The 24447-nt window shown below is 41.3% G+C and overlaps 2 protein-coding genes across 2 annotated transcripts in view; one reads left to right on the top strand and one right to left on the bottom strand.

The window, feature by feature from the left end:
* On the top strand, positions 1-21836 carry LOC145481556 (uncharacterized). The gene is made up of 19 exons (XM_081460051.1): positions 1-257; positions 392-584; positions 2535-3813; positions 7094-7232; positions 8134-8451; positions 8738-9077; positions 9327-9631; positions 10269-10411; positions 11660-11859; positions 12270-12344; positions 12442-12470; positions 12605-12676; positions 12892-12957; positions 13184-13257; positions 13648-13766; positions 14241-15259; positions 15932-16738; positions 18525-18721; positions 19114-21836. The coding sequence occupies exons 1-19, from the start codon at positions 150-152 to the stop codon at positions 20558-20560; spliced, it is 6930 nt and encodes a 2309-aa protein (XP_081316177.1). The 5' UTR covers positions 1-149; the 3' UTR covers positions 20561-21836.
* A 100-nt stretch (positions 21837-21936) lies between these two features.
* The window catches only part of LOC145481559 (recQ-mediated genome instability protein 1-like), a 36463-nt gene continuing 33952 nt past the window's right edge, over positions 21937-24447 (bottom strand). The window contains exon 9 of the mRNA XM_081460055.1: positions 21937-24342. Within this exon, the coding sequence (XP_081316181.1) occupies positions 24286-24342 (57 nt within the window). The 3' untranslated portion in view covers positions 21937-24285. The remainder of the gene's footprint in view (positions 24343-24447) is intronic.

Here is a 24447-nt window from a genome sequence, read left to right as displayed (position 1 = left end):
ATTCGTCCGGTCGATGGAGTCCGTTTGAAGTCAGACAGTCTCGCTCGTGTGTAAATGCGTATTTGTTACTCAAATCGAATTAAATTACTCTTCCAGCAGTCCAAGCGTCTTCCTAGGATGTGATAGAAGCCTCGTAACAATTAAGCAACATGGAAGTGATTCGAACGAAGCAAGAAGAACGGGAATACTTGCGAAAACTGATTGCCTTATGGAACGCGAGTCGTTTGGACATCTTTGAAATAAGCGAGCCCAATGAAGTAGGTTTTGACGCACACGGGTGTTTAACACGATAATGTTGACTGTTCGTAATATAATTTTCCCTTTTCTCGAGGATACCATGTTAGTGCACACCGGGTTTGCACTGATACAACTTACAATGTTCATTTCACAGGACTTAGAGTACCGCGGTGTGATGCGGTTTTTCTTCCAAGATGCTGGAGCAAAAATGGCCACAAAGTGTGTCCGCGTTACCAGCGTGGAAACAGCGGAGGATGTTACGAGAACCTTGGTGGAAAAATTTCGTCCGGATATGAAGATGCTTTCAAATCCGAATTACTCTCTTTATGAAGTCCATCCGAACGGAGGTAAGAAACCTCATAGATGTGAGCCAAGTGAGTTAGGTTCGCGTGTGGTGGGCTTGTAAATTTCACGTCTGGTTTCCCGCTACGATGGGTTTTCGGTGGCAAATTATTACAGTTAAACAGCACAGTCTGTATATTTATCGGTTAGTTTTTCGATTTTGGAAAATTGCTTTGTCTTTAGGCCGGCTGCTATTGTATTTCCGACGCTGTAATTCACACTATCTGCCTTACTAACGTATTAACTTTTCTAGCACGATCGAATGAAGTTGTACTCTTGTTTATTGATGCAATCGACCAAGCTTAAACGCAGCTTGACCGGAGTGAACAACAAAACCACAAAACGCCCAGTTTTACATTTCGTGTAACTTGTAGCTACTGCGTCAAGTGGTACGAGCAAGAATTTCTTTCGCTAGATGTCCGTCTATTTCCTTTCTCACACTCCGAGAATAAGCTTCCTTTTAGAATGAAAAATTAATTAAAATAACCTCGAGCATATTCATTAGGTTGCAAGTTCGATTCCTAAAAAAGCTTTCTTAGGTAACTTGGTAACTTTGCTTTGAATTTATAATATTTTTACTTACAGCACGATCGGCTGATTCTCCATAAATATCTTGGTATTTGTTGCTTGTGTCATATTTCCTGATTGGGAATTTGTGGCATTCTTTATCGGAAAGCGAACGAGTTCGATCTAAGCCAGGTGTAATTAGAGGAAGTTTTTGCAGTTAATGTTGAATTAAATGTTGTCTGTGCGCTAACAGTTAGATAAAGATTGAAATAGTGATGATAATGTGGCAATATCTTTTGCTGCTAGGCTTTGCTTCTCTCCATGTTGTAAATATTAGTAATATTGGCCAGAACAGGAATAGCAGCTTACCATAAATACTATATTTAATCTTCCTATGGTAAACAACTGCGTGTTATCTCATCTTGCTTTGGCTAGACATTGTCCTCCAAGACATTGCCACAGCCCCTGTCTACCTCCAAATAGATTAGGATATAAACTTTTAAGTGCTCAGGCAAAAGTATACATACATCTGTACATTGCAGGCTAACATACAGAAACAAGATAGAGCAGACAAGTTGTCTGAAACAAGAGTGTCTTTCGCCAAGTAGATAAACCATGTTGTTACATTAGTTTGTTTTGATGTGTATCCATTTCAGATTAAAACTTGACTGCTGTATATTTTCTTATTAGCCGAAGACAATATCAGCATTTCTTGGCTGCTAATGAAACTTTAAAGATATAATAAGGAGAAATGAGGGTTACCCTATAATTACATGTTATGATTCTATAGCAATGTAAGCGACACTTTACAGAATTGACTTGTCTTTAAAATAACCTGTTTACACAATATACAGAATAGTCAAAACAAATATTGCAACATGAAAGTTATGCTCAATAATACTAGGATTGTTCATAAGCTCAATTTAAAAACCCATTACACAGAATGGTAACAGTTGAACCACATGAGAGAATGGCGCAGTAGTTTTCCTTTGAATGGTCATGTCTAAGGAATATTCATTGGCTAGTACAAGTTAGGACCAATACATGTAAACTACTACTTGAAAGTAATCCTTGCCATACAGACACCTCTATATTCACTTTGTCCTAGGAAAACTAGAGTTTTTATAATTTCTACCTCAGTCTATAATACAGTTAGCTACGTGATATGGACACTCAGTTCAGCTCCTTCAGTCTCCTGGGTGAAGAGGTTGAACTTTACTGCTTAGTAGCTAATTCATTTAAATGTACACTAGTTTGGATTTCATCCATACTAATTTGTTGACTCTAGATTTGACAGTCTCTCATGATCACCCGGTGAACAGTGTCCTTTATTTATCGTTGTAGGAAAGCCAGAACAAGGAAGAGTATTTTGACTTTCTCTTATGTTGTGGAGGACTCTGCGCATAGGGTAAACTTCAAATATAATTGCTTTTCTTCTTTATCTGCAGAGTCCAGAAAACTTGGAAAAGACGACAGGCCTTTAGCTGTCCAACTGGCATGGCAGCAAGATGACAGAGAAGGACGATTTTTGCTCAAGAGTGATCAAGAAGCCCTGGTAGCTACTAATGTGTTTGCTACTGACAATGAAAATGATCCTGGCCAGAGTTTCAAGAGGAAATTGTCAAAGAGAGAGAAAAAAGAACTTAAAAAGAAAAGAGAAGAAGAGGCCAAGAAAGCTCAGCTACGTGGACCTTCCTCTCCCACTAAGTCCAGTGATGACTCTGCTATTGCACAAATACTTTATGATGAATTACCGGAAACCAGCTTCACAAGAAGCATCTCTAACCCTGAAATTGTCATGAAAATGCGTCGTCAACGAAAACTTGAACGCAAGCTACAAGAATTTCAAAATAGTGAGGGAGGGTCAGACAGTGGAGGAACATTGAAAATCTTTGCTGAAACTTTGAAGCCGGAGATCCCATACAAGACTCTTCTTGTTTCAATGCGTGATCCAACCACACATGTTGTGAAAGAAGCATTAGAAAAATACCAAATGGAAAAAGAAAATCCTGAGGAATACTGTCTTGTGATGGTAAACATACCTCCTGGAGGACAAAATGGAGGAGCTACACTCGGAAAAGAAAGGGTTGTTCATGATGAGGACAATCCGCTGGCTATTGCTGCCCATTGGCCTAAACAGGAAGGGCATGTTGTTTTCCATCTGCGCCGCAGAGCAAACTTGCCACAGCACAGAAGACAAAAGAGAAGGTCAAAGTCACCATCTAGAGTACCTACGGAAAGCATCTCAGATAAAGCAATAGGCGAAAGACTCGCAAATTCATTTCCAGAGCATTTGTTGCCTTACTTGAGGGAGATGTCATCTGATGGCCGTGAGTTGGATTACAAGCCAAATATTCACCGACTTCCCATGGAAATAACAGAGGTTGGTAGTGATAAGTCAATGTCCTCTTCGAATAGTTATCTGGAGTTATTTGCACCCCATATTCTGCCTCGTCATTGTGTGATAACCAACATGGATGGTATTGTCTCTGTTGAGCGGACTAGTAGTGATGCAGAAATATACGTAGATGGTAGGAGGATCTACGAGTCAACCAGGCTAAACCATGGTAGTGTGATCAAGTTTGGCAAGCTTCACACTTTCAAGTTCTGTGACCCAGCTTATGAAGAAAAAGTCAAGCAGAGTTCACCAGCTCCTGACACCGCTAGTGTGAGTAGTGGGCACAGTATGAGTGATACCGACTCTCAGAAGAGGTCTTCCAGATATAGGTAATGCATTACTAATAATGTTGTGTTTTCTAGTATATTCTCTCTAACTAGCCCGCAAACAGGCTCCTGGTGAGCCCGAATGAAGCGAGGGAGCCTGTAGACATTCTATTGAGCCGCCGTTCTATGATACCAGCTCCTGGTATCATGATATGATTGGTTAAACAGTGTTTCAGCCAGAAAATTTTACTGGAGGGCCAAAGTGGCCCCTGAAGATATTTTTTTAGGGGCTAATTTTTTAGGAACGGGGCCACTAAATTGAAAGCTACAGAAAGAAAAAATGCATCGGGGTACCAAGGAAAATAAAGCAGTTTATTAGGATCTATGATAAAATTTAATAGTAAGTGCTTTTTGAAGGATTTCTACTCAATAAAGTTTCTTTTGAATCAGATGCTAGTATGAAGGATCCGTGCATTACAAGAGAACAATAATATTCTTAGGCATACATGATGTAGTCAATGATCAAGGGTTTGCAAATATGCATTATAGGGCGATTTCAAACACGGTCAGCCATTTGAAAGTTTTCAGATATGAGAGAATCAATACAGCAAAGCAAAAGGATGGATTGACTTCTTTTCTTATGTTGAATGTTTTAGAAGCAAAGATCTTTCAATATGATTTTTCTAGAAGGACATAATGTGTGACAAAATAACCCTTATTGATCGTCAACACAGAGAAATGTAGTCGCCATTATGCCGTAATATGGCGACTAAACCAGAATTTTTGGTCGCCAAGGATGAACTGCTTGTTGCATTGGCAATCATATCGATCACAATTTCGAGCCCTGGGATGGCTTTTAAAATATTATGTCTGTGTTAAGCCTGCAGTCTTGTAAAGGGAAAGGGCCAAATTGGCCCTTTTTTCGTTTTTCTGGGGGCCATCTCTGATTGTAACGCGGGATTCCTGCGATGGCGCGCTCTGGCGGAAACACTGGTTAAATAATAATAATAATAATAATAATAATAATAATAATAATAATAATAATAATGGCATTTCAGGCAGTATATCCACAGGGTGGCTCTTCGCCTGCCCGATGCTAACTAAATTTACAATTGTAAAAAGGTTAAAAGATATCTAAGAATTTATATCTATATGTAAACGAGATAAAATTGTGTTTAAGATATGCTAAAATAAATAAATGAATAAATAAATAATTAAAATTATGCCAGATGTTCTAAAGCTCTCTTAAAAATAATGTTTTTGGTGTCTTTACAAAATTTAATATAGTCTTGGCAGCACCTCACGTTGCTGGGCAACGTGTTAAATAAACTTGCAGTCTGGTCCTGTAGAGTATTATTAATTAAAGATCTCTCTAACTGAATGCTGTTACTAGATCTTAAGCATCTTTCGTGTTGAAATACATTAAGTTTCAGATAACTTGGCCAATATGGGTTGTGAAGGGCTTTGTGAGTAAATCGCTGATTGTTGACATCTTTGAGATAAATATTTGACAGATCTTTGTAAAATTATACAACTCTAACAGTTTGTTACAGTAGTGCATTTGCCGTTCTCTTTAAAGCCTCGGTCTCTAGTCTTCTCGTTATTTCACAAGTGATTCTGAAGGGTGCTTTATGCTCTGTTATGAGCAGGAATTTTAAGTAGAAGCTAGTGGAGTGGAGCTGTTTGCCGGTGCTAAGGCAATTTTTTTTTTTGAGGTCAAAGGCATGGTTTCTGGACTTTCCGCTGTTATCTGCTTGTCGCTTGGCAGAGTTTGACACCTCTGTCATGTGCTTATAATTACTTTAGGCTCATTTCAGTATTTCAAAATATGTTTTAAGCTCTCTAAGTACTGGCTCTGGAGGGACAAAGTTCAGTTTGAAATATTCTGTGAATATGTTGCTTACTTGCGTTCTATGTTATTAGAACTGTTTGCAATTACCAAAAATATAGCTTCTTGACAGGTCTAATTACCTCATTGACTGAGTTGTTACAGGCTAATCACCAAGGGCGGATAGGCACATCAAAAACAGAGTCTACAGGCTCCCCTGTCCCCGCCCTGATCGCTTTGCTCTCTGAAATCTTCTGTTTCGCGCTTGCCGAATTTTTTTTCTGTCCTTGTCGGGAGTCTGTTCACAGGCTACTCTCTAACTAACTAACAACATCAAGGTTTATTTGAACTGTAAAATCAACTTAATTACCAATTAATAAATAAATTAAAAATACATGCAGTGTCTATACAGTTGAACCTGTATACAGCTGCACTGTATTGAGCAGCCACCCTCTATTAAGTGGCCAGTTTTCAAAGTCCAAATTTCTTGCTCATACAAACGCTGTATTTGTTACCTGTATTACACGGCCACCTCTATTAAGCTGCCGTGGCCACCCTGTAGCAATCCTATGTTAGTCTTTCTTCGTTATTTTTACCTGTATTAAGCAGCCACCTTGAATGTAACAACTATGAAATGATGGAATGAGATGTTTTGTTGTGAACTGTAAGTCATAGAATTACAGTACTTTATACCGTAGAAGAGTAGAGGACAATTTATTGCACAGTACTTTTGCACAAAGTTACATATATTAAACCATTAAGTCACAAGTTGGGACTGAAATTTGTTGAAAGTATTGATCCCTTCAAGGAGGGTTGATTGTCTTCTTGTTTCCTTGCATGAAGTGTTTTTGTATGATACACCATTAAAATTAACATTAGTCCTCACCCAGAGTGTTTTTTAGTGATTCTGTATTGAGCAGCCAGCTCCTCAAGTCCAGTGGGTGGTCGTTATATATAGGTTCAGCTGTATATGCATGCATGTATGTTAGGTTAACTTTAACTTGAGCCAATGCTGGCAACAGCATTTTGGGACCATCCTGCTTCTTCTTGTCTGATACAGAACTTTTCATTCCAGCTGTGTGTGAAAATACAATTGCTTCAAGCTTTGATTCTGTTTGTAGCTTGCCTTTTACTCTCTCGCCTCCCTCCCTACTTACTGGTTTTTGTGTGGCTTACACGAAGTGTTTAGCTACATTATGCCACGATCTGATTTATTTATCTGTTTATTTGTCTACAAGAGTTGAGCACCTGTCACGTGGTCTAGTGTCTACAGCGCACTAGTAGTCAGCCATTTCGGTTGTAAGTGTGGGCTCAAGTTGCAATTCCCAATTACCCGTACGAGACATGCCCACAGGAAATCATGGTAGTTGTATTCATCAAGACAAATATCTAGTCCAACATGATGATTACAACTACCTTGAGGGACGTCTTGTAGAGGGAATTGGGAATTGAGTATCCTGGAAGCAAAATCATTTGTCTTCAAGTGTAACTTTGGCACTCTGTTTTGTTGTCCAGGCCTGAGTCAGCAGGGAGAAATAGAGAGTATGAACAGCAGAACAGTGTGGAGATGACCAACAATCACGATCACTCTGGCATGTACGAGACAACCTTTGGTGTTGATGGTGAAATTGAGACTTACACAAATGAAAAACCAGTGAGTAAATACAAGTTGAAAATTGATTCTGATTTACCTGTTCAGGGTGCATTTAAGAAAGTTGTGTGTGACAGCCTAGGGCTTGCAGATTTTGCAGTTGAGTCAATGGATTCTGTCCTTAAAGTGTCTATATGGCCAACACGACTTTTTGCTGTTTTGGTATCTCTATAATGTGTAAAAAGGTATTCTAAGGATCAAAATCGGATTCCAACATTTTTGTGCCCGAAGATCTAACTTTAAAGTTCCCGCTTCAGCCATGCCCAATGAAGTTGACCGTGAGTCAGTGCAAAAAGAGAGTCTAGGTTTCTGAATGGGTCGTGACATCAAGTCAGGAATTACCAAATCCTGCTAGTTCACGTAACTGTTGTTTCAGTAGTTGTTAAGAGTTCTCTTCGACAAAAAGCAAACGAACCAAAGTTGGTGAAACAATGTGGTCGTCAATCAAGCAAAATAGAAACATGAAGCTTTGAGATGTTCCTGAAGTGATGTCATTCCTCACCAATCTTTCATTATGCAGTCAACTTCATTGGGTGTCGTTGAAGCAGGAAATTTAAAGCTTGATTTCATGGCAAAAAAGCACCAGAATTATTTATTTTTGGTTTGAATACATTTTTAGATGTTATAGAGATACCAAAACCACAAAAACCCTGTTGGCCGTATAGACCTGGATGGGCTAGTTGAGTTTTTTTTGGAGGAAAGTACAAATAAAGACGAATTGTTGGTAGGAGATGAAATTATCGTATTAGTTTGAATGTTCATGCCAGTAAGGGGTTTTATAGGGGATACTGAGAATAAGTTTCAGACTTGTACATCATGATTACACCTTGTCTATACCAGCTCAAAATGTTTTCTTTGCCTCCTTTGTTTATTCTTTGATTGATTTGGACTTGTTGTATTACAGACACAAGTGCGACAGGACCAACCCCCTCAGATTATTCATACCTCAGCTGACGACACACTAGATGATGAAATGGGTGACAAGCTTCCAGCACGGTTGGAGTTTCGAGAATCAGGAGAAGATGCTTTCTTTGCTGCAGTTAGCAGCGAGGTCAATGGTGATAGAGTTCACTTTAAACTGGCCCCGACTTATACTCTTTACATGTGCTGTCGCTATCGTACTTCCCCAGCATATCGAGAAGAACTATCTAAACTTCAGCGTGGTGAGCGCTTGGCCATCACTGTTCAGAAAATTGCCAACATGGTTCGCTCTACAGTTGAGGTACGTATCTTTTTTTTACTTTAGATCTCTCACTAACAGATTGAATTTACCAAGATGATGTTTTGGGAAACTGTCTTGCTTTATGTCCTTCCTTTCTTCCATCCTCCAGCATTACAGAGAAAATCACTTTTTCAAAATTGAAAAAAGAACCTTAGTGGGGTCAACTCCCCCTCCCCTGTACACCTGAGTTAATGAATTGATTTAAATCACTGCTAGGATTGAAGGCATGAATTGACTTGACTAGGAGAATCTCTTAACTTATGTGATGTTAAATCTTTCCCGACAGGAAAAAAGTCAGCTTCCAGGTAGTTTGGCCTTCTGGATGGCAAACTCATCAGAACTCTTGCATTTCCTGAAGCAAGATGTCGACATATCACCTTACTTGAAAGACAGCCACCAAGTGTTGGCACAGTCAGTCCAGATGGCATTTAGACACCTTGTTCAGTGTGTGGAACAGGAGCTGCGGCAATCAATGTCAGCATTCCTTGATATCACAGAAGATGCCGACATGGAAGATGGTGATTTAGACCCCATGATGGATCCTGATGCTCCTGATAATATCACAGGAGAGCGTAGTTTTAGATATGGACCATCAGGAAGGCCTATTGGTGGAGACAGCTGGCTTGGTAAGTGGGGATAACTCTACTGGGTTGGAACTCTCAGTGCTCTTGAGTACAACAAACTCCCACAGCACTTCGCGGTAGTATGTAGCGATAATCCATCTTCTAGTTTTGCTCACTGCGGTAGGTCAAAGGTGTACTGAACAACACATTGTTTTTATGTTATGGAACTGGTCTCACTTTTGATGATTGCATCATCTGCAGAATTGAATCAGCCCATGAATTAACTGTTCAAAAAATGCTTGTACTTTTCAGGTGGCCGGCGACGTCATGGCAATGAAAAACCCACTGTGTCTGATATCCTGTACACTCTGACTTCTGCCATGTCTTTGTTACGCCGTTGCAGAGTGAATGCAGCTCTAACCATTCAAGTGTTTTCACAGCTCTTCCACTATATCAACATGTGGATATTCAACAAGCTGGTTCTTCAGCCTCAGTATGGCCTGTGTACCAGAGAGTGGGGTCACAGGCTGAGGAGGAGACTGGGGAGGGTGGAAACCTGGGCCAAGAAGCAGGGCCTGGAACTCGCTGCTGACTGTCACTTGTGTCGTGTAGTGCAGGTGGGTTGTTAAAACTCAAGTGGTCATTTCCAGGTCTTTTTCTTTGGAGTGAGACCTTTTCCCATTTTTTTGGATGTCTTTAGAGGTCTTTGGAATGTCTTTGGAAATCTTTGAACTTATTTGGATATGGTTGGGTTGAAAATCTGTCTTAAACGTGGAAAAAGTTGGCAAATTTATCTTCATTCACAGTAGAATTGTAATTAAGAATCATGCATTTTGGCAACCCAGTGCTGAATTTCATTGGAAGAGAACACAGTAAAATGAAAAGCTGTGATGAGCTTCTTTCCAGGTGGGACTTCATACAGGCAAATCTAACAACTGGACAAGGAAAATCCTGTTTAGTTTGTAATTCTGATTCCAGTCAGTTCTTGTAATGTTCAACTATATGTACCTTCCATCAATTTTAGCTACATTTGACTCATAAGGGGTCATTGATTAGTGGCTAAACACCACAATTTTGAGGAACTGAAAAACAGTTTGTCATTTATTTTTCGTGGAGGATCTTTTGAAAGAAGTAACTGGTTAAAGTTTCGCATATTTTGTTTCAATTCGAACCATTAAACTTGCATTGAACATGAATGCTGTGTAAGCTATGGCTTTAACTGTAAACTTGTGTTTTCTCTTTGTTTCATATTAGGCGACCCATCTACTTCAGTCTCCCAAGAATTCTCACAGCGACATTGATTCCATTTCATCTGTATGTTACAAGTTAAACTCGGTGCAGTTACGTGCTCTACTTGAAAACTACAGACCAGCTCCTGATGAACTCGGTATTCCGAGGTTTGTATCATGTAACAAGTACTTTTCTCGTCAATACCTACTTGTTATAAATGTTGTATGCTTTGTGATGCCTGGTATAACGCATTCACTAATCGAAGGATTAGTTTTTGCAAATTTGGCTGTCGCCCAGAAAGAAATATATGTTATTGGCCGGCTGGGAGGTCCGTATAGGGAAAAACTGTGACCGAGGTCTTGAAAATGCTGCCCTCGCCCTGCCCGAGGTCACAGTTTTTCACTATAGGGACCGACCCTAAGCCGGATATTAACATGTATAAACGTTAATAGTTATATTTGTCGCGAAAACATTGTTTCTCGAAATATTTTTCGGATGCGCAACTGAGTTGGAAGCAAAAATTGCCTTTTGCTTCTGGCAAACTCTTGTAAGCCAAAAAACCTTTCTGAAATCAGGAACTAGACTGACCAGGTTTTGCTTCTCGGAAGCAAAATTTGCTTCCCCCAACAAATGTTGCGCGCTTGCAAATGGACCCTTTACCAATTACGGAACCAATCAGTAGCGTAATGGCTTTTGTTAATTTTACTACAAAACCAATGGACAATTAACGCCCCGGCGGAGTGTGAAGTTTAGTAATACTCGAAATTATAGGCAATTTCGTTGCATTTCTAGGAAACAAATGACTTGCAAAGTTAACAAGTAAAAACGTCTATTAATTTATTTGACTCTTAAAATCATTGCGGCACAAATGTTTCACTGTTGGGACGAGCCAATTTTCAAGGAACTGTCTCCTCTATAATGCTTGCCCCTGCCAGACCGCGCGGCCAATTTGCATAATATGAAGAACTATCATGGCGGCTATTGAGCATAACGCCATTTAAATGCAAAATAACGTAAAATAAACTGTTTAATTTCTTTTATCTGATTTTTATGTAAGTACAGTGTTGTTTTGCGGTTTGTAACGAAAGCATATCTATATTAATATATGAATAACACGTTTTTTAAAATAACTTTGGCCTATTTCCAGCTCCAATATTATTGATACTTCGTCGCAGAAGTTTCCTTTTTTTCTTTCAAGACAGGCTCTTAAGAGAAAAACTCATTTTGCAGCTTTGAACCAGATTTCATCTTCGGGGAAATGAATTATCTTACACGGGTGTTACTCAAATGGGAAATAATCAACTTGTGTTACGTCTTCGGGAACTGAGTAGTGAGAATGACTAAGGAATTACCGAGGAGTTAATTTTTTTTGTTGCTATTACACATATCACTAAACGATAAGCCTTCATTTACAGGGATTTGATTGATAATGTTGTGGCCGTCGCTGAAAACACAGCAGATGAGCTCATTCGTAACCAAGGCCAAGAGGTAACACTTGAAGAGGACCCTCAGCTTCAGCTCCCATTTTTGCTCCCTGAGGACAGGTACTCTAGTGAAGTGATTCGAGGTGTCCCTCCTGGTTTGAAGGAGTTTTTGAACCCCCTTGCGGAAATTGGTAAGTTCTATTAACTATTTACGTGTTCATGTATCGTTTAACGTCCATACGGCCAGATAAATTAGGTAACTTTATTATACTTTTCTTATCTGCTGTTTTCTATGAACGAGCCGTTATATATTTAAAAGTGATTTGGTACGATTTGGATGGACTAGAATATATCTTGTAGTCTTCAAAGATATTTTTTTGAGGGAATTTGACGAGTCTTTCAGGGTCCCAAATATAAGTAGAGACGATATTTTTTCAACTAATTGTCGTCTTATATATCCTCTTTTAAGTGGGCATCAGTCAGTCAACGGGACAAAATACAAGCCACCATTTCTTGCTTTAAGTCAGCGATAGCATTTTGTTGATCTGTGTTGTGGCGGGAAGTAGAACAAGGAACTAAACTGGAGATACTTGCGTTTCAGGTCTGTGCAGACTGACTATTCAGTCATCTTCATCGGGGTTATGGACGGTTTATCATACCAAACACAGGGACAATGGTAAGAAAATGTTTACTCAAAACACAAGTAGGGTTAGGACATTGTTAAGTATTTTTCAGTTATACATATATTTAACATTCCTTCTTCATTGTCTTAGGTGGTGATACGCCCTCAAGACCTCCTCAGGTAAATACGAGCGGTTATGAACTGCCTCTACGGCAATTTCCGTGAGATTTCTGTGGACTTCCTCATGCGGTTGGTAATTAAATTCCGCCTTCATCTTACTTCCTTTTGGAAATTCTTTGAATTTTTTTCCTTAGACTCCTGAAATCATGGACGTTTCCTTCTACAAAGGTCAGGGAGGCATGGGTCTGAGCATTGTAGCCGCAAAGGTACGTTTTTTGTTGGGTTTATTTTGACAGCATCAGGTAAAATTTCGCGCGCGTGTTCGTACAAATGACGCGCGTGTAATACCCGATACTTAATCAATCATGCGTGACGATCCTTTCAAGTGCGTTTTTCTCGCGCGAGAATCGTAAGGTGCTTTTCTTTTACTAACCGCAAGAACTGTAAAGCGATTGACTTTTAATTCACTTATGTTCTTTAGGGTGCTGGACAAGATAAGCTTGGGATTTACATCAAACAAGTTGTGAAAGATGGGCCTGCTGCCAAGGTTAGCGAATTGCTATTAGTACCGGAAAATGATAGATCATGTTATTTTATTTAAACTCAGGCTAAATGTAGAAATGCATCATTTTTCAAATTCTGTGGGTAGTCGCATAACTCTCTCCCCGAGGAGACATTGCGTGATGGTCAGAATAACGCCCTCAAGGGAGGGTAGATTTAAGACAACACATAAACCTTGCCATGAAATTACGTTCTTCTATTTCCCTGTTTAGGATGGGCGTTTACGAGCAGGAGATCAGCTTTTAGCCGTGAATGGCGAAAGCTTAGTTGGCGTTCCACAGGAACGGTTAGTATCTATGTATTCCAGTTTTTTTTGGTTCAGTCGGTTGAGTCACGCTCATAGGCGCTGCTTCATAAGGAGGCTCGCCTCGCATTTGCGTTTCAACACATCTTACTAGAAAAATAGAGTAACACCCCCTGAATGTCATGTATCGCAATGGTTTTCAAGATAAGAATCGTGATATGAGGACGATATGGTCGGAATTTCGACTCACCTTGGTTTACCCATCAACAGGGCACGTTATTTCTGATCAAAACATCCCTGCAAGGCAACTGAAGAGGAGAGAAAATGATCAACCAGAGAGAGTAATTGAAATTGCCCAAGTAATCTTATAGGGGGCGTATAGAGACCACCAACGAGAACATGTATATTAATGTCTTTTTACATTGTTCATAGGGCGGCGGAGCTCATGGTCAAATCAGGACCTAATGTTACTTTGCGGATTTCCAAACAGAGTGCTATTTATCACGGTCTTGCCACCCTGCTAAGTCAGCCGTCGCCAATGGTTACCAAAGGTAGAATAATTCAAGGTTTTCTAGCCTTCTGCCGGGTTGTTCAGAGCCCGATTAAGCTAACCCAGCATAAGCGAGAATTTTGACTTCAGTTTTTTAACCTTTTGTTCGTCTTTCAGTTTTTAGTCTAAATAATATCAAACTACACAGAACTTGAGCAATGAAAAACACTTTTCTACAACTTGAGAAAAATTGATACTTCGTTTCATGCGTGCGATTACCAATAATAATGGCAAATGTCTGGTAGGTCAAACAGTTTTTTGCATACTGATGACGAGGATAACCCTGCGGTGTCTGTGATTGGCTGTTCATTGTGGGTGAAATTTACAACAAATCAGAGACTACACAAAGAACCATATTGTTACGTGATCGGTATGGAATGTTTCGGGTACTTTCTCTAGGACCATTTTGAACCTTAAACTTATGTTTCACATATGCCACTTCTCTGATTATGAAATGAAACTATTTCTCACATAGAGCCCCAACAGAGCCTTGTAGCAGTGGATAATGAAGAAATGCTTCAAGCATCGCCAACGATCTCGGAGCAACAGATGCAGCGGTCTCCCGGGCGATGGTTACAGCAAGACCGTGATCAGTCATACAGGAGGAGTGATGAGAACCGAGACCGGCGCTACCATGAGCAGTGGCAGGTGGACGAGGATAGGAGGAGAAGGGATGGAGATGAGGAGAGAAGACGACTGGAAGAACAAAGGAGATACGCTGAGGAACAGCGGAGGGTAGAGGAAGAACGCATGCGTACGGAGAGGGAGAGACGGTATAGAGAAGAAGAAGAAAGAAGACTGGAGGAGGAGCGCAGGCAGGCTGAAGAACAGAAGCGACTTGAGGAGGAGAGGCAACTTCACGAGGAGAGACGTCTTGAGGAACAACTAAGACGTGCCGAAGAACAGCGAAGATTAGAGGACGAACGAAGACGCGCCGAAGAACAACGAAGATTGGAGGAGGAACGACGACGTGCCGAAGAACAGAAGAAATTAGAAGAAGAACGTCGGCGAGAGGAGGAAAGGAGACTCGAAGAGCAGCGTTTGTACGCTGAGGAACAAAGGAGAATCGAAGAGGCTCGTCTTCGAGAAGAAAGACGGCTAGTCGAGGAGCAGCGAAGATTAGACGAGGAGCGTCGACGAGAAGAAGAACGAAGGATAGACGAACAGCGACGATTTGCCGAAGAGAGGCGTCGGCAGGAGGTAGAACGAAAACGAGCTGAAGACGCGCTGAAAATGATCGGAGAACAGCAGCGCCGGCAGAAAAAGCCAATAGAAGGATCACGTGCCTCGCCCCAGACTGTTCAGGTTGAACCCGTCCGGTCTCCTTACAGAGTTCGCTTCGAGCCTGAAGAGGCTGAGAAAGAGCGACAGAGGTCACCGCTGACCGTGAAAGTAGAGGAACCCGAGATAGTGGCTCGTGAGAACCCAAATCGGGCATACTCCTCACCTACATCCCCTGGCGCAACATCACCCAGCAGAGGATCCCCTAGGGAGGTGTGTGGAATAATAACTAATTTTAATAGAACATTTATGTGATAATTTAAACCAGCTCAGTCACGGTATTTTAAGTTATTTTGGCCACGGGCAAAATTACTTCAAACTGAAAGAAACCTGAAATAAACCAAAAAGAAACAAGGATTCAGGCTATAGTTTCAAGATGCGCTAACTGTGATATAGCTCCTTAAGATGGAGAGGTCTATCGTTATTTATTCTCAAAAGCAGACAATATTGTTTCCTGTAGTTCTCTATTCCTTTTGCTTACCAACATTGTTCCTATAGTAGTCAGGGAGAGGCCCCCTCTCCCCGAACACCTCTGAAAGCAACACACTCCCCTGCAACAAACGCCAACCGAAAGTGGATACTACGAGGAGATGGGACATCCACTACAGGATTTTTTTACTTCATCAGAAACTCAGTGGTGACGGTGTATTTATTATTGTTGTTGGAATTGTGTAGCTACTTCCTCGCGAGTTTCTTGGCTATCATCCTTTCTTTGGTCGCAGCTAGCAGACAGCTTTGTCGTGTTGTTGTTGTTTTTTTTTTTGATCTGCAGTTTTGTAGCTAGGCTCGAACTCTGAACAGCGGCTGGTAATGGAGCCTATTTTGTAGATTTATTTCCTAAACTTCCTTTGTGCTAACGATACGTTTTATTGCTTGTTTTGTCAGGACAAGTCCGCGGAAGAGCCTCCGTCCAGTCCAATTCGCATCGACAGCCGTAACTCGCGCTACGGCCGGTACATTATGGTCAAACAATCCGGTGCACAAGCTGCAAGACCAGGAGAGAATGAACAAGAACGAAAAACACGCGAACAGCCGGATAATTGGAAACCACACGAAAAGGAAGAGTTTTCTCGCTGGCAGCGGGAAGAGGCGAAAGTTGCGGAGGAAAGAGAAAGCACGTTGGAACGTCGTGAACAGGAGGAAAGAGCGTGGCGTTACCATTTAGAAAGACAGAAGAGAGAACAAGAAGAGCGCCCGGAACGGGACAGATTTGAGCGTGACAAACAAGAGCGGGATCGCCAGCGTGCGGAACGTGACAGGCAAGAACGAGAACTTCTGGAACGTGAACGTCGGGAAAGAAGCAGACAAGAACTTGAGCGCATTGAACGCGAACGCGCCGAACGTGAACGCGCAGAACGTGAACGCGCGGAACGTGAACGTGCAGAACGTGAACGTGCGGATCGTGAACGGGAAGAGCGTGAGCGCGCTGAAGAGGAGCGTATTATGAACCAGATGCAAAAGGAGGAGTTAGACGAACAGCGGGAGAGAGAAGATCAGTTGAAACAACTCGAGGAAGAACAAATGCAACTCAGGAACATGGAACAGGCGCGACTTTCAAGGCTGCCCAGCGTCAAGGGCAGCAAAGAGTATTTAGACACGATTGAGTCGTTGACCGCTGATGAAGTCGAACGAGAATTTCAGAGGCGTGTTGAAGAAGAAAGAAAAAGGAAGGAAGCTGGTGATGATGGGGAGGTAATTTTCATTACACATCTCTTTTTCTTTGTCTTAATAGTTAGAGGAATAAGTGCACAGATCATTGGGTGCAGGTATTTAGAAACTACGTTTTCAAATTAGAGGTTTTTGGTTAACAGACTAGCCCTCTTCAAACTGTCTTTCACATCTGGTAAAACTCCTTTACCCGTGAAACTTGGAGGGCCGGTGATGTTCCATACTTATCCAATCACAAGTGACCTATGAGTGTCGAGTGGTTTTATCAATCGTGTTTTGATTGGCTCTGACTGTTTGACGTCGAAGCTCTTTCGTCATACGAACATTTTCGGTGTTGTTTTATCTTCTTTGTCATTTACCGTACGACCTGTTATTAATAATGACCAGCGTGTGAGCTATGGACGTCTACCGAACTTTTCAACGTTAATTCTAAACGCAAGGTTTGTCTCGAGGTACGTTGTCCCGGACTAATCAAAATGTTTCTCATATTTCTAACTCATTTAGCATCCAGTTCCCCCGAGTTTACAGTAGAGTAACAGCCGCCAGACTAACCGAATAGTATGAGCAAGATCATAACTTTGATTTGAGTTTTTTGTTTTTATGAATAGCTCTTGTCGTTGTTTGGTCAAAATCTTTCTCGTCATTTATTTCCATATGTTCATGTGGTTGTAAGTTACCGATAGCGGTGTTTGTCGTAGCCTGTGTCGACAGGGATTTAGTACAACATTTTTCGCACGTTTACACTGGCATATTTTATGTTAGGCAATGCTTGCCTTAACGCTAAAATCATACCTTTATTTAATTTTATAAAACAACGAAATATCATTAGGAGGTTATAGCCGAGGATCTATCACTTCGAAGATAAGCTGATTTAAATGTGATTCCAGAATTTCGAATACAGTTTACTTGGCATGTATCTAACCCAGTACCGACGAGAACAAAACTGTTTTTTTTTTTCTTTATTTCCGAACCTCTTTGATTTCAAACTGTTAGTTTTTTTGTTTTGTTTAATTCCATACATTTCATTTTAACTGGTAAGCCATTTGCATGATGCAATTTGAAGTTTCATAATCGTATTAAAAATCATTTTCCAATTTTGGTTTCCAAGAACATTTGACGGACGTTTTCAAAAATCATCTACTCGACTGTTGTGTACAGTGTAATGGGTTCTCGTTCTGGGTTTGAAAACATCTTCCATGTATGTTCAACGAATGATTAGTAAGGCGGTGTGGCTTTCGCAAGACAGTTGTCCTGTTTTCGTTTATGGCTTTAGCTTTTTAGTGATTGTAGTTTCTGTTCAGTTAATTAGTTTTGAAGAAAAGTGACGGCATTTGGAATTTATTTTGATGCAAAATAGTTCTATTAAACCATATTCCCCATGGATCTAAAGGCACGCGGCAAATGAAATGCGGGATTACAAAAGTAATGCGCAAGCATAAAATAGTTAATATCGATTGTTAGCCAATTCTGATTTCTTAAAATTCTGAATCTGCTCCGAGGCTTTAGGGATCGAAACAAAAGAAACTATTTATTCTGCCAAATCATTACATCCGGGTTACCATGAGTTGGGCACGTACCGCTGGGAGTCAGTGGTCTTATCGATCTCCGTAAAGAGGCGCAAAATAGAGCTCGTTTGCCAGTTCACACATACGCGAAATGAGTTATTTTTCTTGGATATGGCAGAAGAAAAAGTGACAAACGTCAAATTTGAAATTAACCAGCAGCCCATTGGTCATGGCCTCCTGACGTTATAGAGAGCGTACAGAACATTATTGACCTTTCAACACTCTGCGTACTTTGTTGCTTGCAGGTCATACAGGAACGCACTGCTGGGGGACTGGTGTCGGTAACACGTGTGAAGTACTACGCGCCAGATAAGGAGGAGAGAATGGAGCGAGGAAGGAAGATCGACTTGATACTTCAGGAAAACACACGACGAGAAAAGGAAAGGAAAGAGGCCGAGAAAAGACGACAGCAGAAAGAAGAGGAGGAGGAGAAGCTTCGAAGGTGACTTAGTAAATTCTCTGTACTAATCATGATGCTTATTCTGATTAATTGCTGGTACATTACGAACATGTTACTTTTAAATCGACGATTTTATTTCTTCCCCTCACCTCTCTGTTTGACGCTGTATTGTTATTGTAATGAGATTTTGTATGTTGATCATTTTTGGCTATTGTGAGCAAAATGTATAACGAGATTAGCGGTTACAAGATTAGTGATAGAAGTTTGCGTGAAATTGAAATTTCCTTAAATCGAAGGAAGCTTAAAAAGTAATAGTTTATTTGGCTGTGGTTAACAGCAAGTTCGAAATCGTAGTTTTACACTGTGGCTTTGTTACCCCTGGAGCAAGCGAAAGATGGGTTGTATTTATAATTTTCTTCGTCGTTTTCTCTCAGCGAACGGCAACAGCGCCGGCTTCAGCAGTTTGAATTAGACCGTGAGCAGCAGAAAGACGTTCAGCGACGATTACAGGAACAGCGTGAAAGAGAACAGGAGGAGTGGCTGAAACAGCAGCGAGAGAAGAGAGATCAACAGAGGATTGAACAAGAGAGGCTGCGGCTAGAGAAGAAGATGCAAGAGGAAGAAGAACGCAACAAGAGGCGCCTGGAAGTACAGCAGCGGCGCGATCAGGACGAGCGGTTACGACGACAGAGTCAGCAGCAGAAGGAGGAAGAGGAGAGACTGCGGGCTCAGGAAGAACGTGAGGCGGAGGCAAGGCGTGAGTTCGAGAGGAGGAAGCAGCTTGAGGAGCAGAGGATTGTTAAAGAGAAGGAGCAGCAGGTACGGAAGCAGCAGATGGAAGAACAGATGCTTCAGGAGGGAAGGACGCGGAAGTCGTCTACTGAAGAACACGTCAATGAACTAAAGGATCGCGCCACCGCCGATTATGAAAGGAGGCGGAAATTGATCGACGACGAAATAGCTCGACGGCGCTCGGAACCCGTGTCGGTTCTTCGCCATCCCAGTTCGTCTCGACCCAAGAAACAAGTGTCGTTTTCGAACGTGGCGACAGAGATTCGTGAGCCCGCTTCTCCGACATACGTGGTCGGTACACCGTCGGGTTACACAGCGCGGGTCACCCCTGCCCCCAGTGTCAGATACGTGAACACCCGGGCTCCAAGTGACCCGGTACCAGATGCTACCAGGCCACCTCTCCCTGACGACGACGATGATCTTCCTCCTCCGCCGCCACCACCCCCACCTCCTGACGAGTTGTTAGAGGACGATAACTTTCCACCCCCACCCCCACCAAAATCACCGCAAAGTTTTGAAAGATTGGCTGCTCTAACTGGAGATCGATCATCTTCAAGTGCTGGGTACACATCCCGGGTGACTATTGCAGCACCAGGAACTCGGGGTCAACCGGATTACACCGCATCGTACTCCAGCACGGGAGTTCCTCTTCGCCAGCCGCCAGTGACGTCATCATCCGCCTACCCTAGTTACGCGACGTATCCAAGGCGACCACGGCCTGTGTCTTACCCAGCAGCTCTCGAGTTAAACCAAGCGGGACCTCCCCCTCCTCCTGTGAGGTATGGATCGCAGGAAAATGTTCTTGACGGACCTCCGTCTCGCACCATGCCTCAGTACGCTCCTAAACCCGCGCGATTAGATAACGATGAGATGAATGGAGCCGAGACGGTCCGCGGACGCCTGGGGCGGATGTCCTTGACAGACGAGGAGAAATCCGAGAGCCAGTTTGTTTCTAGGAAACCAGAAAAGCTGGACTTCAAGGATAAACTTAAAATGTTCAATGAAGAAACACCAAAAGAAAAAGTCAGGACATCAAGATGGCAACAGGAACAATTGGCACAGATGAACGGCGATATAACTTCCCCTTAACGACAAAGTATCCTTGCAGGACATTTGTATGACGTGTAATAACTACATTGATTTCAATGAACGTTTTGAGGGAAATAGAAGTCATAGCAAGTACGCCATAAATTAACCTCGGCGATGTTTTCTAAATTTTGACTTCATTGGAGTTTAGACAGAAGAGCCATCGATATTGCGATAATGCTTAAGTTTACATCATAAAGTGCTCTTGTATACAAATTACCCACGGCAATGGCCCATTTGCGAGCGGGATCTGTATACAAAATTGATTAAACTTGTAGTGTCGAAGTTTACAAATTTGTACTGTAAAATGTTCGTCTATTTACAAATGTGTGTCGGGTTTCTGCAAGAAATCGCTACCGCCTGGCAGGTCTACTCTTGAATATTTCCAGACACTTCTTTCAGTATCGATATTTTTTCTGTGCAAATCCGACTGTTTTAAGAAAACTTTTAAGATGGTTTGTTCTCAAGTTTGAACGCGACCTCGACCACCAGTGATTGGTTAAGTTTTAATTTTTTTTTTAGATATTGTACGTGAAAACCAGTGCTTAAAATGCTTTTTCATATGCCATGCTATATTCTATTACGTTATAAATACACAGAGAAATAAGTATAGATTCATTATTTGCCCATAAGCGCCTGCAAATTTACTATTAGTGTTTTGTTTCGAGAGCAGCCCTTCAGTCACGGTAACAGCAGCGGGGTTATGTCAATGGGCTCATAGATAGTTCTAAGACCATTTCGTTGTGATTTCCAAAAGCTTTATATTGAAAATGGCTCTGGGAACTTAAAGTTCCTAAAGGAGAAATTTAAAGGGCAGGGTAAATTTATCGTAACTTTACCGTCGTATTTAGCGTCCTTGCAAATTACAAACTTAAGGTAAATGAACTTTTTTTTAGTAAAGTTAGTGCTGTGGTATGATGGTTATCCCGAAGATTCACCGATCTTTCACGACCAAACGACAATTAGCCGATTGGTTACGAAGAAGCGATCGGGTGGCACTGTAGAGATTTGAGGCGGACGAGTTTCACGAAGCACTTAGATTTTGAATGGTATTTTAATTTTTCACAAGTATGTAAATAGAATTCAAGCTACGAGCATTAGTTTAATGTATGTATATAATATACGTTTGAAAGGAATAGAATTTTCTCTAGAGACGGGAAACGAATATTGTACACGCTTATTTTCACTAGATTGTTAGGACAAGTTTGAGTAATTTTACGATCTTTGATAAATAAAAATGTTAGAACAGTACGAAATAAAGGTATGCCAGAGAAAACGATTTCTATTCTTTTTTTAAATGCGTCACTATTTTGGTACAATATTCGCGTTTCCACAGGTGCGGAAATGGCCAGGGAAAAATACCTCAAAGTCAGGGAAAAGTCAGGGAATTTTATTTTGAGTCAAGAAAAACCGATATTTTGAAGGAAGGCCAGGACAATTGAAATCGTAAGACCAACACCGCTGATTTGATACCACTGGCCTCAACGAAATAAAATTTGTTGAAAACTTATATTTATCTAAATTAAAGAAATGGGTGGAAAGCACGGCTGTGAGGTGAGGCTGAAGGCCGCTACTATATCTGACATCGCAGTGAAATTTTGTTTTTATCAGGCAATCAAATTCGGTCGAAATTCATCATCGATACAGACAGAGTCTGCTGAATGGCGTCAAGTTGTTTTTACGCCACGAAACGAAAATGACCTCTTCTCTCCTTGCTTTGGCCTCGAGCATGGAGCAACATTGCCTTGTTCTGCGTAGTTGTCACGGAAGAAAATGAAGGCCCCGAGTTGGCAACTTGTGTTAATCCTTCTTGGGCTATGTGGCGATTTCGAGCGTGAACTTTTCCAAATCGGCTTTCTCGCCAAATACGCTACACAGCCGTTATTTTAGTTTTATTAATGTTAAATTGGAAAATTTCCTCTGCACGCCGACCGAAGGATCTTATCAGCCCTAGCCCGTTCCAGACTCTCGGGGTCCTCACTGACCGAGAGCCTGGAACAGGCCATTTTGTTAGTCCATCGATCGTGACGCGGAGTAAAACGCAGGGGAACGATGTTCGCGAGGGCGAGAGCAAGGAGGGAAAGTCACAATGGACGGACTGACTAAGAGGAGTTGCTCCTAGTCTAGTTGTTGCACTACATATCAGAAAATAATTTCTCCTGTGAGAGATATCTCGTATTAGGAGCCCGCGTCTCCCACGACCAGCAGTCGGGAGACAAACTGGGTCGATTTAGCTACCAGTAATGTAATGGTTGACAACCCTCCAGGCACGAGATTGATTAAGAGTGAAAAGACCCAATCTTTCCGGGTTTTTTCCCCAACTGAATTGAAGAAGACAGAAATACATTTTACCTCTACGTAACAGCACAAAAGACGGTATTTTCCTAAAGAAAAGATGGTAGTGTGGTTTCAATCGGTCTGGGCGTTGTCTAGGTAATACGCTAATTTTATTTGATTGGGGTGTCTCCAGACAGACCAGGAAACATCCTTTACACCTGGCGAGGTAACACGTCCTTAGGTATGGTAAATAGCGACACACCACAGCAGATGACTCTCATTCTGTGCCTTTACAAGTATATGGTAGTGTTTTCCCCAAGAACGATTGTTAAAGAAATCTCTTTTTTGTCACTAAAACGGTGCATTGACGTCGCGAATCATTTCGGACGCATCCCTGGAAGTTGGCTGAATCACGCGAACAACACGTGGTCTTGGAATGTCGGGAGAGAACTGTAAATCCGTCAACCCAGAGGTCAAAGCAAGGTTTCTTTGAAATTGCTCCGTTTTCTGTAAACAGACCAAATTAAGAGCAAAATCCTCTTCTTCCCAGCTATTCAGCCTCAAAACAATATCGGAATAGGGAAAGGACTGTCTGAGATAATGCATGTTTTAAATTTATCCGTGCAGAACAATTTTTTTGACTTTGAATGATCAGTGTCGTTAACCATTAGAAACCTATATCTACTTTTATATATTGCTAACTTTTGAGATAAGCCTGTGTTTACACCGCAGTTTTAAGTTTGACTTGCTGATTTCATTTATGAAGAGTGTCCATGTTTTAGTGACTGTGTCATGTGCTTTCCTCCATCAAGAAAAGAATCCTCGAACATGCTACATGCATGATAATTTTGTTTTTCCAATTTAGAGACGTTACAAGTAAAAATTGTCACCGAAGAATCACAAGAACAAGGGAAACTCAAACGAAAACCAATAACCTTGCGTAATCTTCCACACAGATCTGGGTTGCGACTTCTCATTGCCTCTTGAATCTCAAGCTGAAATTAATCAAACATGAACATACAGCACTCACACTTTACCAAACAAACCGAACATACAAACCCAGTCTCGGATCAATTTGACATAACATAAGTTTCTGCAGTTTTGACATACATCTAAAATATCACGCTCAAATCAAATGACTGGATATTTTTAGGAAGATCGACTGCATAATTCACGAAAAGTTTGCGAAAGTCATCCAATCGGTTCCTATCAACTCCGTGGCATTTCCGAAAATTGCCGAAAAGTTCTTCAAACTTCCGAAACTTTTGAGGCAGATCAGACAACCCGCTGATGGATACTACTGGCTAGTCTCGGGTGTTCTGAGGACTTCCACCGCAATGCATTGTAAGCACACACATTCACAAGGCATAAACATCAACAAAGCCGACGAATGCGTCACAGGAAACCACTGAAAAGCATTTATAACAAAACATTATCGCACGGCCGTTTTTTTAAGTTATACTCACCCGATATTTATCGACTGGATATTCCAACAACTCTGTTAAAACCTAGAGATTAGGCCCTTCCAGATTATGCTAACATTTTTTTTTGGCATGTATTTGATTAAACAAGCATTTTTTTCACACTTTTTCTGTTAAAAGAATTCCTAGCAT

The sequence above is a fragment of the Orbicella franksi genome, chromosome 3 (genome assembly GCF_964199315.1).
Source record: "Orbicella franksi chromosome 3, jaOrbFran1.1, whole genome shotgun sequence".
Lineage (NCBI taxonomy): Eukaryota > Metazoa > Cnidaria > Anthozoa > Scleractinia > Merulinidae > Orbicella > Orbicella franksi.
Note: the sequence above shows the minus strand (reverse complement) of the source record. Positions and strands in the feature narration are given on the sequence as shown.

What these genes read in the sequence shown, in the direction of transcription:
- LOC145481556 (XM_081460051.1), top strand. Translation starts at nt 150, where the DNA reads ATGGAAGTGATTCGAACGAAGCAAGAAGAACGGGAATACTTGCGAAAA. An exon ending in GATGAACTCGGTATTCCGAG is followed by an intron (nt 10,412 to 11,659) that starts GTTTGTATCATG and finishes CTTCATTTACAG; the next exon opens with GGATTTGATTGATAATGTTG. An exon ending in GCAGAGGATCCCCTAGGGAG is followed by an intron (nt 15,260 to 15,931) that starts GTGTGTGGAATA and finishes TTGTTTTGTCAG; the next exon opens with GACAAGTCCGCGGAAGAGCC.